Here is a 16,746-nt window from a genome sequence, read left to right on the forward strand (position 1 = left end):
AGCCTTTGGGGACAGGGATGCTGGGAGACAGATGTGTATTCTACCAATACACAAAGAAGATCATCTGGCCCTTCTTGCTCCTCTTGAACTGTGGAGATCTTGAGATATTCCCTAACTGCATATGTCAAGTCTCCTTCTGCTCCTATGCTGATCTGTCCCTGTCACTTAATATAAAAGCTGCCACAGACACCAACCAATCAACTAGGCTGGGTATAGGAGGAAACTCTAGGAAGGCATCTGTGCCGTCCTGGAACCATATTTCATTTTGATGCTAGCCCAGGGTAGGGATTTGCAGACTGGATAAGGGAATAATCAATATTTTGGAATGGTGACATTCAGTTTTTCCAGATACCACTGTACCTTTAATTTATTAGCTTTCCATAAAAACACAGAACACTCACAATCTACAGTATACAAAGTATAATTTACAAAAATATAAAATCTTGGTTATTTTTTTAGTATTCCAACATATTACTGTATGCATTATTTCCATATGCATGTTTAAACAACCCATACCTAACTTGTACTATTACCTCTGTGGGGGATGGGGTCAACTCTCTGTTTTGCTTTGAAATAAAAATACATATATTAAAAGAGGAAATCAATCTTGATTACATGTGCATATTGCATGTATAAAAGTGTGTGTAGTGAAATGTAAGAGGGAATGCCCATTCATGCCATGGTTTAGGTCCTGTGTTTAGTATGCAGCCCTAAGGTTTTAAGATAAGCATTTAAACTGCCATAGCTAGGGACTGCCCCAAGATTTGCATAGTCTTTCCAGGTTTTGAGAGGACAAATGTCTGGAGTTGACATTTGTGGATGCATGCTATTTCTAAGCCTTGAAAAATGTGGGCAGGGATGATGGGCAAATTGCAGACCACAGTTAATTCCAGATTCCTTCCAGGAACTCAAAAAGTCTTTACAGAGCTATCACTAGCAAGAAAGAATGGAAGAATTTGTTTGTGGCATGGTGGGCAGATCTTTCTTGGTCCCAGCGGGGCTGCCTATAAGCTCTGTCTAGCACCTGGAACTTCCCCGAGTCAAGTCCTGGCTCCAAGACTGCCACTCTGCAGGGCAAGGATGAAGCAGGTCTGCCTTCTGTCTTGAAGCCATCTTACCGACAGGCACAGGTCTCTACGGACATATTGGGGTACACCTTCAGAACCACATTCCGATTCTCATCCAGGAAAAGGACTCCAAGAGAGTTCATCTTGTCTGGAACACAGCATGGCTCTGGGATGCCAGGGACAATCCCCACAGCTCTGACAATGCTCTGGATAGTGGCATGGTTGGATGGGCGGACAATCTACAAGATGAGAAAAGACAGTTATCTCAGAGCACATGGTTTATCGCTTCTTTTCAAAGGAGGCTATGTAAAGGGTGGACTTGAAGAAAAGGCCTCTGCCCTTAGCTAGCATGTTTCCTCTGAAACTGTTACAGGCTCAGTCCTGGTGCCCCTAAGTTTGCCCATTTATTCTAGATATTTTATCTGCTACATGTAACTGGCCACTTGGGGGCGCCTGCTAGAAACACCTGGAGCTGGAAGGAGGCTTTTGCAAGGGAAAGCCTAGAATCATGTCTCACTCAGTCAGCAGACATGCCTCCAGAGTGACCCTGGTTAAAACCAAAATGATACACTTGGTGTGGCAGGGACCACAGACAGGCATTTTAATACGTGTTTGACTTGGGGTGACAGGTGCAGCATTCAGGCATCTTCTCGGTTTTGATGTCTTATTAATGTATATTGACAACATGACCTTCATTGTACTGACACAGATAACATGGCTTAAAATGGCCAAGAAACATGGTCAAGATGTCTCACATAGGAAGTAGCCTGGCCTGGGAAGAGTGGGCACCTCTGAAAAGATGAACACAGACAGCCAGGTCATGGGCTTCGGCTCTTGGCTGGCTGATCAGAGCTGTCGTGGACAAGCCTTATGCTGTTGCAGGAGAGAGGAGGCAGCAAGCCAGGCTGATAACGCAGCAGCTGTGAGCCCACATCTGTCTTGGTCCCATGCGAAGCCCTTCAGCAGATTATCTTTCTCTGCCAGCTGCCTCCCTTCCTCTGTCTTGTGCTCGTGCATGCATGGATGAGGAAAAGCCCCTTAATTCCAGACAGATTATATGACCCACATCTGGGTCCGGAGTTTCCCACTTAGTCTGTTTATTGAGTTGGATTTATGAACTAACTTTACTTTTTGGAAGACATACCACAGAGTACTCTGCAAAGCTAACTGAGAGGGAAACTGCTATGGGTGCTGAGAGTTGACAGGACCAGCCTACTACAACACAGGCTGCAACAGGGTGATGGATAGATGGAGTTAACCCAGCCTGGAGGAAGGTGAAAACTCAGGGTCAGGAAGATAAAACAGTCCAGGACTATGTATCTTCTAGATTGCTGTGCACTGTGAAGGATGGTTGACCCACTAAATGTGTCAAATCAGCGACAGCTCTCTGAGAGAGCCACTGACACCAAAAGCAGTTTGATCACTGGAGTCAGTGCTCCTGGTTCAGTCAGGCTAAACAGGCGAGCCTTGGTCAGGAAAAAAAAGTTGGATACGTGACCTGTCCACCAGGGGGCAGCACTGACTCAATCTCTGCAGATGGCTGCTCTGTGGAGATGCCCCACCCTCCCCCTGCTTCCAGGGAAGAGATGCATTGGTTTTAAAAACCCAAATTCAAAGCGAGGTATAGTGGAACATGTCTCCAATCCCAGAGAGCTGGAGGTGGAGGGGTTAAACAGGAAGGCTGAAGCCATGCAAAGACATGGTTTCAGGAAAAAAAAAAAATCAAAGCCAACAACTTAAAATAGTATCATTTTAAAAAGTACCGTGAAGCCAAAAAAATCCTAACAGATTATGGGGACATCTCTATCTGTTTCTGCCTCAGCAGACAGGCGATGCATCGTTTCCATTTTGCAAATGATAAGACACATCAGGCAGGTAGAGGGGTGGCCAACTGGGACAGAGCCAAGGTAGAATGAGACAAGATCAGAACACAGAAGCAGTACCTTGGGCATGGGGAATTCGCAGGCCCCAGCGCAGTAGTAGGCATCAAAGGATTTAGGTGAGATGATCCATTCATTCCACCCGATGTCTGCAAAATCCACCTTCAGGTACCTCCTGGAGCAGACCCGTGGCTCATCCCACTGCCGCCTCCTGGCTTTCTGCATCGTCTTCTCATCAAAGTCCAGTACCTGCGAGGAGGCGGTGAATGTATCCTGGTCCTTCTTCTTGCGGTCTTTGCGTCCGGCGCGGGGTTTCAGTGCCCGGAAAGGACTGGACCAGAACTCGTGCTTGTGGAAATGCTGGGCATGCAGGGCAGGCGCTGGTCTTTCGTCCAGCCCTGGCAGTTCATTGTCTTGCAAGGGTTTAGACACCTGAGCCGCTCTGCGCACGCGGGGATCAGCTGAGCTGTTGGGGGCTGCTCCAGGCTCGAAGTCTCCAGCTGGAAATGGGTCGTATCTCTGTAGCGTCACTGCTACACTGTTGGGCTCCGAAATGGCCAGGTCATTGGCATAGACAAGGATATAGGGCATGTGGAAACTGGGCTGTGGCACTCCGGGGTCCTTCTCTCCAGAATCCAGCTGAGCAGAGAGAAGCAGTTCTCCATCCCTTCGTGCAGCCTTGATGATTGAAGAGATATCCTTGGCCTGCCACAGGCCACGTGGTGGAGGTGTCAGGGCCATGGCCCCGCGGAGCAGCCCCTGAGTGGCGGTGTTCTGTGAGAGACTGCGGAAGATAAGGTGCAAGCGTGCAGGCAGACCTGGGGTCAGGAGGCGGCAGGATGCATTCTTAGCTCGGGGCTTGCAGAGTGCCTCTCGAGCCCGGGGCCACCGTGGAGGTTCCGAGTAGAAGTGGAAGGTGGCTGTGAGGATCATTTCTGAGTCTTGCATGGAAGTCAGGTTGAAGAAATACACGGGCTTCTGGTCGATCACTTCTGTAAGGGAAAGACAAACCATGACTTGTTTCATGCCCTTCTCAGGTTTCTGCCCAGAAGTGGGATAGCAAAATAATTTCTACTGATCTGGCATTCTAGCAGGGCCCACTTGTCTTCCCTCTCGCCTTGCAGTTCTCACACTGAAGGTGTGAAGGCCCTCTCAATGAACTTGCACCACTGAGGGAGGTGTATTGGCTTAGGGCTGGAAAGGTGCTCCAAAGGGAGGGGGTAGTCTTCATCACGTTGAGAGGAATCAAGATGAAATAGGGAGAAAAGGAGGGAGAGGAGAAGCAGAGAGAGAAGAGGCAGGGAGGGGGAGACAGAGGGTGATGTTGAAATGTATGTAAGACACTAAAGCTCCCGCTGTTCCCTGCTTGCCTTCCACTGGCTGTCAAAGAGCAAATGAGCATGGCTGACAGCTTCACTAAGAGCTCATGATAGCTTGTGTTAGTTAGTTACAGGACCTGCCTCAGGTATTTGCACAGAGCCTGTGCTATGCAGTTTTTAAAGGCCACTTTTGTTGAGCACGATCACGCTTCTAAATGAAGTGAAATAGGTAATCTTCACTTTTTTCTTGCTGCAGTTTTAGCACCTTTTAAAGTAATATAGGATTAAAAGCAGCCATTCAGTGTTTGTTATGTCCCAGGACTTATAAATTGCTGCTATTATTATTATTATTATTATTATTATTATTATTTTACAATACTTGGGAGGCAGAGGCAGATGGAGTTCTATGTAGCCAGCCTAGTCTACATAGTAAATTCCAGGACAGCCAGAGCTGTCCATAGTGAGACTCTGTCTTGACAAAAAGCAAAGAACAACAAAAAAAAGGTTTTTTTTTTGTTTGTTTTTTAAGGAGATAGCAATATGGGTTCAACAGTATGCTACTCCACTCCAAGGCTCACATCGTCTTCTGGAGATGCAAGCCCAAGCCGAGGAGAGCCAGGCACACTCAGCACATCTATCTGCTGTGAGCTTGGAAAAAGCTTCCACTCATGCTTTCCTGTGGCAGCTGGAAGCCCTTTCCTTCTCTCCTGGTTCTACTAGGTGTTCCCCAGGGCCACCTGCATCACCCCAGCCTTGACAGCAAGGTAAACTCTCTGCCATGAGGAAGTCCTCTCTAGGTTTCAGAAGGGAAGAAGGTTTTTTTTTTGTCATTTCTACCTTGGTCACTAAAGATCAGGAGAAGACCAAAGCAGCTGGGTAGACTTCCTCCTTCTCCAGCCAGAGTTCTACCTGCCTGGTACAGCTGGGAGAGGATCAGAGCTTGTAAGCCCAGAAGGTGTATGTTGAGGGGGTGTTATACGCCTCAAGAGACAGATTGGTCTGTATGACACCCATTTGTAGAGGATGAGCTGGGCTTATTTTTAAAGATCCATTGGCTTAAGGCTGGAAAGGTGTTCAATGGTTAAGATCACTTACTGCTCTTGTAGAGGACCCAGGTTCGGATCCCAGCACCTACACAATAGCTCACAACTGTCTGTAACTTCACTTCCGTGGGATTTGATGCCCTCCTCTGGTCTCCTTGAACACAAGACATGCATGCAGAGGTATAGACACTCGCACATAAGCAGAGAGTAATAATAAAACATTAAAAAATTTAAAATTCTCCAAAAATCTACTCACTAGCTGAATATTTTGTTTCTATTGGGAAGGAAGTACAACTCTATTGGGAATATCCAAATATTCATACTCTTATTTATTTACTTATTAATTAATTAATTTATTTATTTTCTCTCATATATTACATTGTGACTGCAGTTATCCTCCACTTATTCATACTCTCTTAATGGACTTTGTAAAGGAGAGAGAAGGGGGGAAACACCTACAGTAGACCGAGTGAAGACTGAAGATGTTACCATACCTGATCCTCACACCACCAGCAGACAGGTGTATCAGCCCTGCCACGTGTGAAGTGATGCTGGGTCTCAAGAACCTGGCCTCCTGGAACTCTGTGGCTTTGAGTGCCATGATGTGGAGTCCTACCTCCAAACAGGCATGTCAGGGGGTTAAGAATATTGGGGAAGCTGGGGAAGCACTCACCTCAGAGGAGGTGTGTGAATGTGCAGAACTACTTAGCTAGAAACTACAGGGAGGTCTCCCTGCTCTTGGCCGTGGCCTGGGGCTCCTGCACGGCGTGCATGTAGACATCAAGGGGAGAGCCTGTGTCACCTTCTGCCTCCTGCTCACTGATCTATGTGCACGGAAGCTCACTCTCTGCAGGACACACCCCTAAGCTTGAAAACACCCTAGAAAACAAACTCCAGACCCTAGAGGAGAACATCATACTGTAAGTGTTATTCTTTCATTACTCTTCTAGGGAGACTAGAATCCTCAGCTTATTTGATCCTTGGAGGATTAAAGAAATGACCCATGCTGTATCCTTATGATAAGGGATCCACAAAGGTACTCCCCTGTCATTTTCATTTAAAGGACCAAGGATGCCAGAGCAAGGGTTTCCTTTACAAACTCAAACATGCTCACTATCACTTGGTCTCTATAACATCTGACTTGGCAATTTGTGTTTGCCTTTAATCCAGTTCAAGTGTTAATTAGCCTGCTCATTGGTCCAGAGTTGGGAGGATCCTTCATAGGCCAGGTGAGAAGGAAGGATTCTACTACACTTGGCTTGAATGCATGTGGGCAGAGGGAGCTCACCCCTCACTAGGCAACTTGCTCAGAAAGACATTCCCTTGTGGGAGATGCTGAGTGAGGTTCAGATGGGACACCCCCAGCCCCAGATGCAAGTCAGGAGCTTCAGGCTGTGGCTGGGAGTTGGAGCACCTCTAATGTTTCCAGCTAGGTAGGGGCATAGGGCACCAAGGAGAAAGCAACAAGAGAAGTTGCTGTCCTATAACCTGTGCAATAGCCTTGTGTGAGCCTCCTGTCTCACTGCCAATGAGAAGACACCTTCCCTCCTCGCTTCCTCCATTTATCCATCCTGTATCCCAATAAACATTTGCAAAAGGCCTACTCTGGCTAAGCAGTGTGGTGCTTGGTGTCTTGACAAAGATAGTGCTTGGGAGCCTCTTGGGAACACAGAATGGTAACAAGCATAATTATTCTCGGGGTTTGGTCACATTAGGGCTTTACAGAGCCCCATCTAAGCAAGGTACCAGATTATGGGAATATTCAAGCTGCACATCTCTCCTGTTCAGGCTCTGCTACCTAACTAGAGATCCTTTACTAAGTCCCCACTTGAGGTCCCAGCCAATCACCCCAACTACTTCTGTCCTCTCCACTCCAGGTCCCATTCTACTGGCTTTCCTCTGAGTGGCATGTGTCAGTAATAGTACCTTTGCCTTCATGGCTCTCCTATGAGGCAGGCCTCTTCCAGATCTCTGCTCATATGGTATCACCCTTTGGTTCCTGTGGCTGAAGACTCACTCAGTACTGTCCACCCTGACTTTGTCTTCAGGGCATTCCTAACATCCTGATGTGTATTTGTTTGATACTATATATACTTCCAGAACACATTTCCCAAGAGGACAAGGGCTTTGCCAGATGTGCTTCATGGGGTATCTCTAGATCCTAGCATAAGCCTAAGAGCTGCTGCTCAGAAACAGATGTGAATAATGGGATTCCTAGTGCATACCCTGCACTGCAGGAACACCTCAAGGGGATGGGTCAGAGTGGCTCTATTGCTTCGGTTAACAAAAGGGGAGTTCTTGACTCGTCAGAGAGAGCAGGTAAGTAGCCTAATGTCCTATAGCTGCTGAGAGGAGAGTCAGGTGTGTCTTTGGGTGTTCCTCACCTGAAATGCATGCCCTTTGCTCCCCAATGTGTTCTGTCTATTGTCACGATGTGACAAGAGAGCCTAAGAGAGTAGGCACACCATTCAGAAGATGCTAACTTCTATGCAAGCTGGAGGTAGGAGGTACAGAGTCAGTCCCTTGTCAGTAGAGAAGAAGCAGGACAGGCCTGTGTCGAATATCTGTGTTTCAGGGTCTTTCTGAGTAGGAGGCCTTATAAGCCATCTAACTCTCCAACAGAGGCAGAGAATTCTCTCTCCTCCTTCCTCCCTTTGAACTTCAAAGCAACCCCAGTCACTTGTCTTTGTAGATGCTGCAACCTTTTCATCATGGCTTTTTTCTCCCCTGGCCTCAAGTGTAACAGTTACCTTATAATTGTCAACTCTCGATGTCAGACACATGCTTCAAAAGTATCATCTATGAGAAATAAAGGGTTAATATCCCCACTATGTAAGAAACCTCAGCAATACCCATACGAAGAGATCATTTCCTGGGAAGAACTGCAGAGACCAAAGGGCACAGTAAATTCCTCAAGGTCATTGGTAGATGGGAATACCTGCATGCAGAAAATGCAACCCTATTAACAGCTACATGCCTGCGTGTGTGCATATGTCTGTAGATATATGTGCATTTTTTGTGTACAATTTGAACAATTCTACAAAATGCTATTTTAACTTTGCTTCTCATAGGATATGTGATTAGGAATGACTTATGTTTGTTATTGTACCTTAAAAAATAAATGATTTTCCTCATTTTTCTTCCCCCCTCTTTCTTTTCTTTCTGTGCCCTGCCCCCTCAGGGGTAGATTTTGGATATCATTTCATTCTCAACAGGCAAAATTAAGACTCTCTGGGATTGGCTGCAACCTGCATTCCTGTTTCCTCCTAACCAAATACCCAACAGGTCCACTACAGCATGGACTATTTCACTTCTGTAGCCTACCGTCCTGTTAGCTTGCTGTGGTCTTCTCTGGCTGTGAAAACCTGTCCGTCCATCCTCTCCCTGTCAGTGCTACCTTTGGGGATCCTGTTGAGCATCCTCAGCCTGTCACTTCCCCATCACATCTGTCCCTTGGCCCTATTCTTTGGTTCCTCGTGAGCTATTTGGGGGTGAAACCAGTATTCTATGCATCTGTGTGCCCTCCAAATGAAATGCTTAGTAAATGCCCCATGATATTTTTTGGATTTGGTTTGTTTCCAAAGGCAGGGTGTTTAGTCTTCAGTGTGGCAATATTTATGGCTACTGGAATCTTTAAGGGATAATCACTAGGTCACTGAAGATACTTCTCTTAAGAAGATCTCACTTAGTTCCCAAGAGAGGGGCTGTCACACCTGCCTAAAGGCTACCTGTGCCCCCTGCTTTCTGCTTTTCTGTGTTGTCTCCTGATTAATCCTTCTCACAAGTCTTCCAGCCAGAATGCATCTGTTACACTGAGGCATAACCCCAGGTTTACCACCAGAAACATTACCATCATGTTTAGTCTTTCGGCCTCTGAATGTGAACCAGATAAATCCTGCTCCTGACAAGTTACTCAACTCCTGTTATTTTGCTACGGTAACAGAACTAGAGTAAATGTGTGTGAGAATGCAGTGAGCTTGTCTTGGTGGTTTTGACAGCTACGTATTTTTAGGAGATCAAGAAATCTAGTTTGGTGTGACACTGGTGGGTGACAAGCTTGGGGTTAAATGCAGATCACTCATTGGGAGTGTAGAAGTAAATGGTGGTCTAACCTACACCCTTAGGACCAGGCTCAAAGACTTTCCATCCACAGATGGACAGGGAACAAAGTACACTTCAGGGAGGATGGAAGAGGGCAAGGAGAGCTGGTGTGATCATAGTTAAAAGTAATCAGTTGCAAATGAGCACATACCAAGAACTGCTCAAACTACTTGCCATCTCCGAGTCCCTTTGAAACTGTTATCAATTAGGAGGGGAGTCACAATTTAGAAGTGGAAAGAAACGCTTAGAAGTCCTGAGAAGTGCTGTCCCTTGGTGGAGTCTGGGAAATGGGTCAGGGTGCTGCCAACAGACTTGGTAGCTCACACTCAGAACCTGGGCCTCCTGTAGATGAGGGTGAAGCAGCTGTAACAGGTTTTGGGAGTAGGTGCTACCCTGGGGAGGCAGCAGAAACCTGCCCATGTGGAGTCTGCTGGGATTGGTAGGATCCAGGATCAGGGCCGTGGCAAGGGGTCTGTGCTCGGCTCACAACACCCCACAGACTCCAGATCAAGAGGCAGGAGCATCTGAGACTAGTTAGGAAGAAATGTAGATGAGTCCAGGCAAGGTACAAGCAACCAAGCCCCGACTGAGTGCCAGGCGCAAACCTACCTTCTATTCACTGCTCACCCCATCACACAAGAAAAAAACCTCAGAACAGGGAGGTGATTGATATGTCCCATAGCACACAGCCAGTACCTGCTGAAGTTGGAATTCACTCTTTACTTTGTATCAGAGACCCAAATAAAGGGGTACTTTCAGATATTTCAGGACTGCACCAGAATTCTGAATTTTTAAACCTGTCTCTTCAACCCTGCTGCTCCGCTCCCAGGCTTTGCGCTTTAGTGGCAGTGGGAACAACTCTCATTGCCCCAGACATATACAACCTTCTCTCCTGTTCTGACTTTCTGTCCTAATCTGTAAAACGGGAGTACTGGTGGTCTCCAGGCCATTAAAATGCTCACTATTATTTTGTACTAGGAAGTATCGTCACCTCGGTTTGGTGAAAACAGACAGAACTGTACCCCTCCATAATTGGGCGGCAGCAGATGTTTGCGCCCAGTGGATATGCTCGATTCTTGCAGTGGTGACCCAGATGACCTTTCTCTTCATACTTCAAGGTTCCAAGGACAATAGTTAATGGGCACCAAAGGTCAAGTTCAAGCCTATAGGAACACAAAGCAGGGATCACAGTGTTTCCTGTTCCAGGCATTACAATACTACCTCATCTGACCAGGGCTCTGAACTTACATTATTACTCCATTTCATCTTTCTTCCACCCCAAAAAGGAGATGCTGCTATGTACTGCCCATTTTATAGAGTACAAACAAGTCCACATAGTTTTAATGATTTAACTCAATCATGCCAAATGTTTCTTAAGTGGCTTACTTTAATAATGCTTCTCCAGAAATGAATGCCAGGTATTGAGTAAAAGGTTCCAGGGAGGTCAGAGTTGGCCTAGAACCTAGGAACACATTCTGGTATGATGAAGGATGTGCTCTTTGGAAGAGATGCTCCCTTACCCGTGTTATGTCTGAAATGGAAGCCAAGACGGTACCCAGTGAGCAGCAGGTGGGAAGCTCTGAGGCTATACAAAGTTGGCTGAGGTTTGTTCTTATCAACCTTGGGAGAGAAGACTGAAGAATTTTTCTCCCGGGAAATGGCCTCCTCCCAGACAGGACTGCAGGAGACCCCTGCCCACATTTTCTAGAACAGCATTCTGAAACCATGAGTAGTCACTATGACAACCAAGGTCTTTTCACCACCTGCTTCTAAGGCTTCACTTCCTCCGCACTTGGTGGTGGTGGGGGAGGGCTGCAAGGGCTTCTCAGCAGAAAGTTAGTGGGCAGGGGCTCAGAGCCACCTTCCCTAAGAAGAGGGTGGCGGGAGCCTCTGTCAAGTGGCCTCTGTCAAGGTCAACCCTAGGTGTGAAGAGAGTGAAGTGGAGCATGGACCAAGAGTGGGGTGAGGTACTTCTGGACCTTTCCTGAAGGCTGTCTTCTGAGGTTTTTCAGTCTTGTGGACACAAGCTCTTCTCAGCGCTCTTTGCTTTCTTGTTACCCAAATCGTGCTTCCTATCTGGGCTCAGTGTTTGGCACTTCCACTGGGGCTGCCTTGTGACCCACTGAGCATGCTTTCTGTGACCCCCATACAGCAAGTGCCAGCACAACTATGGCACGGATCGTCCTCAGCCCATGCCTGTCTTCATTCTGTGTCTAAAGCCTTGGGTATATGTGGGCCTTTGTCCAGCTGTTGTGCAGGCTCCCAGGGGCAGGAGGTCTGCCACCAAGTACCACTTTGGTTTTCCCACTGCAAGCTCTGGCCTGGTACAGAGAACTGAGTGAATTTGTCAGTGGAAGAATGAATTAAAAGTCAATACAAGAAAGGAAGGGAGAAGAAAGCTGCAAAGAAACAGAGAAGACAGATAAGAGAACAGATGAATAAGATCTCCTGGTGCATCCTCTACTTACCCAGCCTGGCACGGAAGCTTCGGACAGTGTTGCCTCCTCCTGGTGGAACACCTCTTCGGTTGTACTTCTCATAGAGCCTAAGCATGTGGACAGCGACCATGTCCTGGGCGCCTGGTCCCAGAGCGGCTGCTGCGTCCCCGGGTAACTGCTGGGGTTCCCTGTCCCCCTGCAGACCTTCAGCTGCAGAGGGCAGTGAGGACCATGAGGGGCCTCTGTGGCCACAGCCTACACTCCGCAGCAGCAAGAGCAGCGGCACCATGGGCAGTAGCTGGGACCCCAAGCTGATCCGAGCAGGACCTGGAGCCATGGCTGAGTGATGATGGTGAAGGGTCTGAGCCCAAGAGGACAGAAAGGGAGGGCTCGGTGTTGGCTGTGCACCTCGTCCGCGACTGGAATGTCCGTGTGGGACTAGGACAGTCTGGATGACCCGATTCGAGGTGGTGGGATTGGCTCGCGGTGGCAGCGCTGTGCGCCGAGCATCCACACTGCCGGGCCAGCGGTCACAGCTATCCTGAGCCGCGTGGAGCTCAGCCGAGCCCGCGCCGGCGCGCTCCCTTGACGGCCTCGAGCTGCAAACTTTGCAGTCCACGGAGCGGCGCTGGGACTGGCGAGTTCGAGGGGCGGGGCGGGGCGGGGTGACCGACAGAGCCCTGGGGCGGGGAGGGGGGAAATCCGGCTGGGTCCCCACTCGCGGTCGCCAAGAGCCGGTCTGTGGCCCCGGTGTGCTGTGCGTGCGTCCCGGTGTGCAGGCGTGCGCGCGCCGGGGTGTGCGCTCGCGAGTGTGGGGGCCGTGGGTGTGGGCGGGCGCGTTCCCCGCTCCCCCGCCGAGAGCGGGAGACCAGCCCCGCAGCCGGCTCCGGAGTGTCGCTGCCTGCAGCTGAGCCAGGGCGTCGCGGGGGCTGGGCGGACTTTGGAGGGGGGCCCTCCTGCGGGGTTGTCCCTGCAATGGCATGCTATGGCTATGTGGTTGGAAGATGACAGCTCCCCCATGAGGACCCCAGAGGCCATGTGTGCCTAGTTGTCTCTGAGCTAGTGTGTGCTCAAAATGCAAAGGTGCAGTCTTGGGAACAGGAGCTCTGGGGATTTAACAACAGAAGGTGTGTGTGTGTGTGTGTGTGTGTGTGTGTGTGTGTGTGTGGTTCCAAAGCTCAACCAACCTAAGTCGGTGGAAGCAGGATCTTGCTCAAAATACATTAGAATCATCACGTTAACCGACCCTTTATTTGGCAACAGTGATTTCACTTGTTGAAGAAATACATCAAAGGTCCGTAGAAAGCTTCGGACAGGATTGCTAAAAAAGAAAAGGACATGCTTTCAATTTACTTTATAAAAAGTTTCAAAGCATCAGGGAGGGAGGAGAAAAAGCCCATAGTTTTTTTGAAAAAGAATTCCCGATGAAGTGCTGGTGTAGGGTGTCCTGATCCCTGCTAGGCAGCTTAGTCCTGGGGCAGAAGGGCGGGCCCCAAAGGTGCTTCATTCTAGCTGAGTTACTTCCCTATAGATAGAATTCGGGGTCCTGGTGGGGAGAAATCTGCTCATTTTTACCAACTTTAACTGAAACATAGCAGTTTCTAATGTTATGCGAACAAGCAAGCAATCATAGTGGCTTTTCACAGACAGACACTAGTCAGATATTTTTATTTGACAGGAAAAGGTGTTCCAGATTTCCCAAAGTAAATTTTTTGTTTAAACTACATTCAAATGACAACAACTCTTGGGTCCTGCTAATTAAGGAATTAATGAAATGGAATATTCATTATTGTTATGCTGCAGAGTTGCTTTAAGATGTTTTTATGTATTATAGTACTGTTGGTTTTCCTTTGTTAACCTGGGAATTTCACTTTGTGCATTTAAAATCATTCTTTAGAGGAGGAGTCCACAGAATTTAGCAGGCTAGAAAGGAGTCTAGGACCCTAAACTTGAAGGAATCTTTAGACTCTAAATGCTGTGACCCTTTAATACAGTTCCTCCTGTTTTGGTAACCCCCAACCATAAAATTATTTCTATTGCTACTTATGTAATTTCACTGCTGTTTTGAATTGTAGCGTAAATATCTGCTTTCCATTCACATGGATGTAGTAGACCCACCTGAAAATGTCATTAGTTCTTCAAAACGGTCGCGACCCACAGGTTGAGAACCTCTGCATTACAGGGACAGCCCCCACCTCCCAAGCCCACACTCTTCCAGAAAGCCCGTGAATGGACACCCTCTGTGCTGCATGGTAATAATTTGCACACTTGTGAGCCCAGTGTTTCTCTTATCTGGTAACTGGGTTCTGGGAGCCAAAATAGTTACTTTTTTTGGAGTGATCACAATGCAATAATTGAAAATTTCCTGGAAAAGCTTTCTGTCACTGCACAAATGACTATTTCTAGTTTTTTTTTTTTTAAATCTCATTCTGTCATATTAGAGCCCATCCTATCCAGAGCTATGAAACTTTAGCTTGTAGTTTTTGGAAGCGCTGAGAGATGCCGTTTATTATGTGTATAAATATATAGTGTTTTGAAAATAACTCACATTACATTCAACTTCTCATTCATATCCAGTTCCCACTTGTTCTGTGAACTGGCTTTCCCCAAATGGCTTGTCTGGAATCGTGAGTCCGTCAAATTCCAGCCTTGTGGCTGAATCTCTCCTTATAAATGAACCAGACCATCCTCCCTTATAAATGTCCTCCCCCACCTCACTTCCCTCCATCTCCATGTGCCCTCACTTCCCCTTACCACCCCCTTGTCTCCTCTCCCCCAGAATGCCTCTGACCTGTGCCAGCTGGGGGTAACCTCTGCTCAGGGGTAGTTTTGTCTCTGCTGGGGCCAACACAATCGAGGTCTGTGAAAAGGAGGGGAGTCTGCAGGAGGCCGGCACAAGCTGGGCTATTCGGATCCTTGTCCATTAAAGCCTCCTCGAGCTCCTTAACTCATTCGGGCTCCATTCAAGCCAGCTCGAGGGTCAGGCTTTAGCAGGCTCTAAAACCTGTAGGGTACAGATTCTTTGACATTGTTTCGAAAGAATTAAGGCATCAGCCAGGGATGGCTAATATTTCTTGCCTCATTTTATTGCTGAACAGCAGGACTGTAAAGTTTTGAACACTGGAGCACTGTGGCCCCCTTTCATGTGGCCGAGATGATGGGATAAAAATGTGTTTGGTGAAGCAATTCAGATTACCACTGGGTCACATCCTTGCTAGCTCCCAGCACAGCACTCTAAGCAGCAAAGCACAGACAAGAAGCAATCTGTGCGAAGGCAGCTCGTGTTGAACGGTGTTTGAGCGTGGAAATGAGGCTAATTGTGGAGCTTGCCAATGAACATGTTTTGTTTTTAATAGCTCAGGCTGTGGCTCAGAATAATAAGAGTGGAGACGGCTGACTATGGATCTAAGTCTTCCAAGCCCCTGCTTCCGTAGCTTCCCACATAGTAAATCTGCTCTTGGGGCAGGGGGACCATTCTGTTAAAAGCAGGCTCTTGACCTTATGTGTTGAGATGCAGGCATATCCTCTCTAGAGATAGGATACTTAGGGGGCTACAGCCTTCATTCTTCTGTGCCAAGCATTCCGGGGGCGGGGAAGAGGGTTGTCTTTAACTCATAAGATCATGAGAAAAAGGTGAGGAGTTCCTGTGATTGGAAGGCCCACACCTCAATATAGCAGGGGATAATCTGATAGCTCTAAATAGCAAGGACCACAGGCTTTCTTAGACATCGCTCCCCAGGATGGACGGCAAATAAAAAGCTCTTCCTTCCCTCATTTGATAGTCCTACCCTATTCTTCTGTGGCTGAGTTAGTTTGTGATTCTAACCAACTCTGTTGCTCTGGGACAGCACCTCAGTCCCTCCAAACCTTGAAAAGCTATCTCAACCCCAGAACTGTATGCTGTGTCTGTGGCTTTGTGTCAAAGAAGTCTTGGGAGTGGTAGCATCCATGTGGCCCTGTGAAGTCACTTAGGGGCTATGTTCATGTCCCATTTCCACTATTACCCAGCTGTGTGACCTCAGGCAACTTCATCACATTCTCTGAGCTTCAGTTTCTTCAGCTCTAAACATGGACAGGAGCAGAGCATTGTGAAGTTTATTGGTAATGTTCTAATGAGAGATGGTAGGAAATTGTACTGATGACATTATCACCGCTCTTGTTGTGGTGGGTTTGAAAGAGGTCCTAGCACATTCACAGTGGAACCAGACACGGAGATACTTGGTGAAAAGCTCTGCAGAGGAATCCCTTTTGTTGGTGTGCACTGCTAAAAGCTACATGGGAAGGGATGTGTTTCCCTGACTAGCGGGTGTTAGCCCTCCAGAATGAGCTGTTGTTATCCCTGTGTCTGTGGCATGATTCACTGCTCTTCATCTAAATTTCCAAAGCTCTTGGCCCTTAAAAGACAAAAGAAATGCCAGCAAGTCCCTGTCCCCATTTGGGGTATGAGCTGTGGGGCGCTCGAGACAAGAATCTCAGGGCCTCTCTAGGCTGCCAGGCCAGAGTGTAATAAATCTGTGAAATAACAAGCACAAAGGACTTTATAATCAATGACAGATTTTATTTTTGCTCTGGCAAAATCCATCCACGGAGTTCACATTTTATGGGGGAAATAACTACCCAGTCTGCGACTCCTCCTCAGCCCAGTATTCTCTTTCTGAAAGTTGGGAAAACTTACAGGATCAGAATCAGCTTCCTTGAGAACCCTGGCTAGGGAAAGCGTGACTTCCCCTGGGCGGGAACTCAGCTCTCCCTGTACTTCCTAGGGTGGCGAGGGCCATTCATTTCTGTTTTGCTAAAATACCCGTGACATGTGAATAAACCAGGATTACAGAACATTGTCTCGGACAGTAATCTGAGACTGCATGGGCTCTGGTTTGATGAAATATGGTGCTCTCTGA

At 47.6% G+C, this 16,746-nt stretch overlaps 1 protein-coding gene across 1 annotated transcript; it reads right to left on the reverse strand.

Moving 5' to 3' along the window:
- Nucleotides 1-329: 329 nt before the first annotated feature.
- On the reverse strand, nucleotides 330-12,419 carry Gdf10 (growth differentiation factor 10). Its single transcript, XM_028789136.1, has 3 exons — nucleotides 11,879-12,419; nucleotides 3,011-3,939; nucleotides 330-1,306 (listed from the first exon to the last, which is right to left on the reverse strand). Exons 1-3 carry the CDS (start codon nucleotides 12,183-12,185, stop codon nucleotides 1,115-1,117), a joined length of 1,428 nt encoding a protein of 475 aa, XP_028644969.1. The 5' UTR covers nucleotides 12,186-12,419; the 3' UTR covers nucleotides 330-1,114.
- Nucleotides 12,420-16,746: the final 4,327 nt, after the last annotated feature.

Source organism: Grammomys surdaster, unplaced genomic scaffold, assembly GCF_004785775.1.
Source record: "Grammomys surdaster isolate TR1022 unplaced genomic scaffold, NIH_TR_1.0 125789, whole genome shotgun sequence".
Taxonomy (NCBI): Eukaryota; Metazoa; Chordata; class Mammalia; order Rodentia; family Muridae; genus Grammomys; species Grammomys surdaster.

Coding starts and splice junctions, on each gene's coding strand:
- Gdf10 (XM_028789136.1), bottom strand. CDS start 12,185: ATGGCTCCAGGTCCTGCTCGGATCAGCTTGGGGTCCCAGCTACTGCCC. Junction 3,940..11,878: donor AAGCTTCCGTGCCAGGCTGG/GTAAGTAGAGGA, acceptor TTTCCCTTACAG/AAGTGATCGACCAGAAGCCC. Junction 1,307..3,010: donor GCGAATTCCCCATGCCCAAG/GTACTGCTTCTG, acceptor CTCATCTTGTAG/ATTGTCCGCCCATCCAACCA.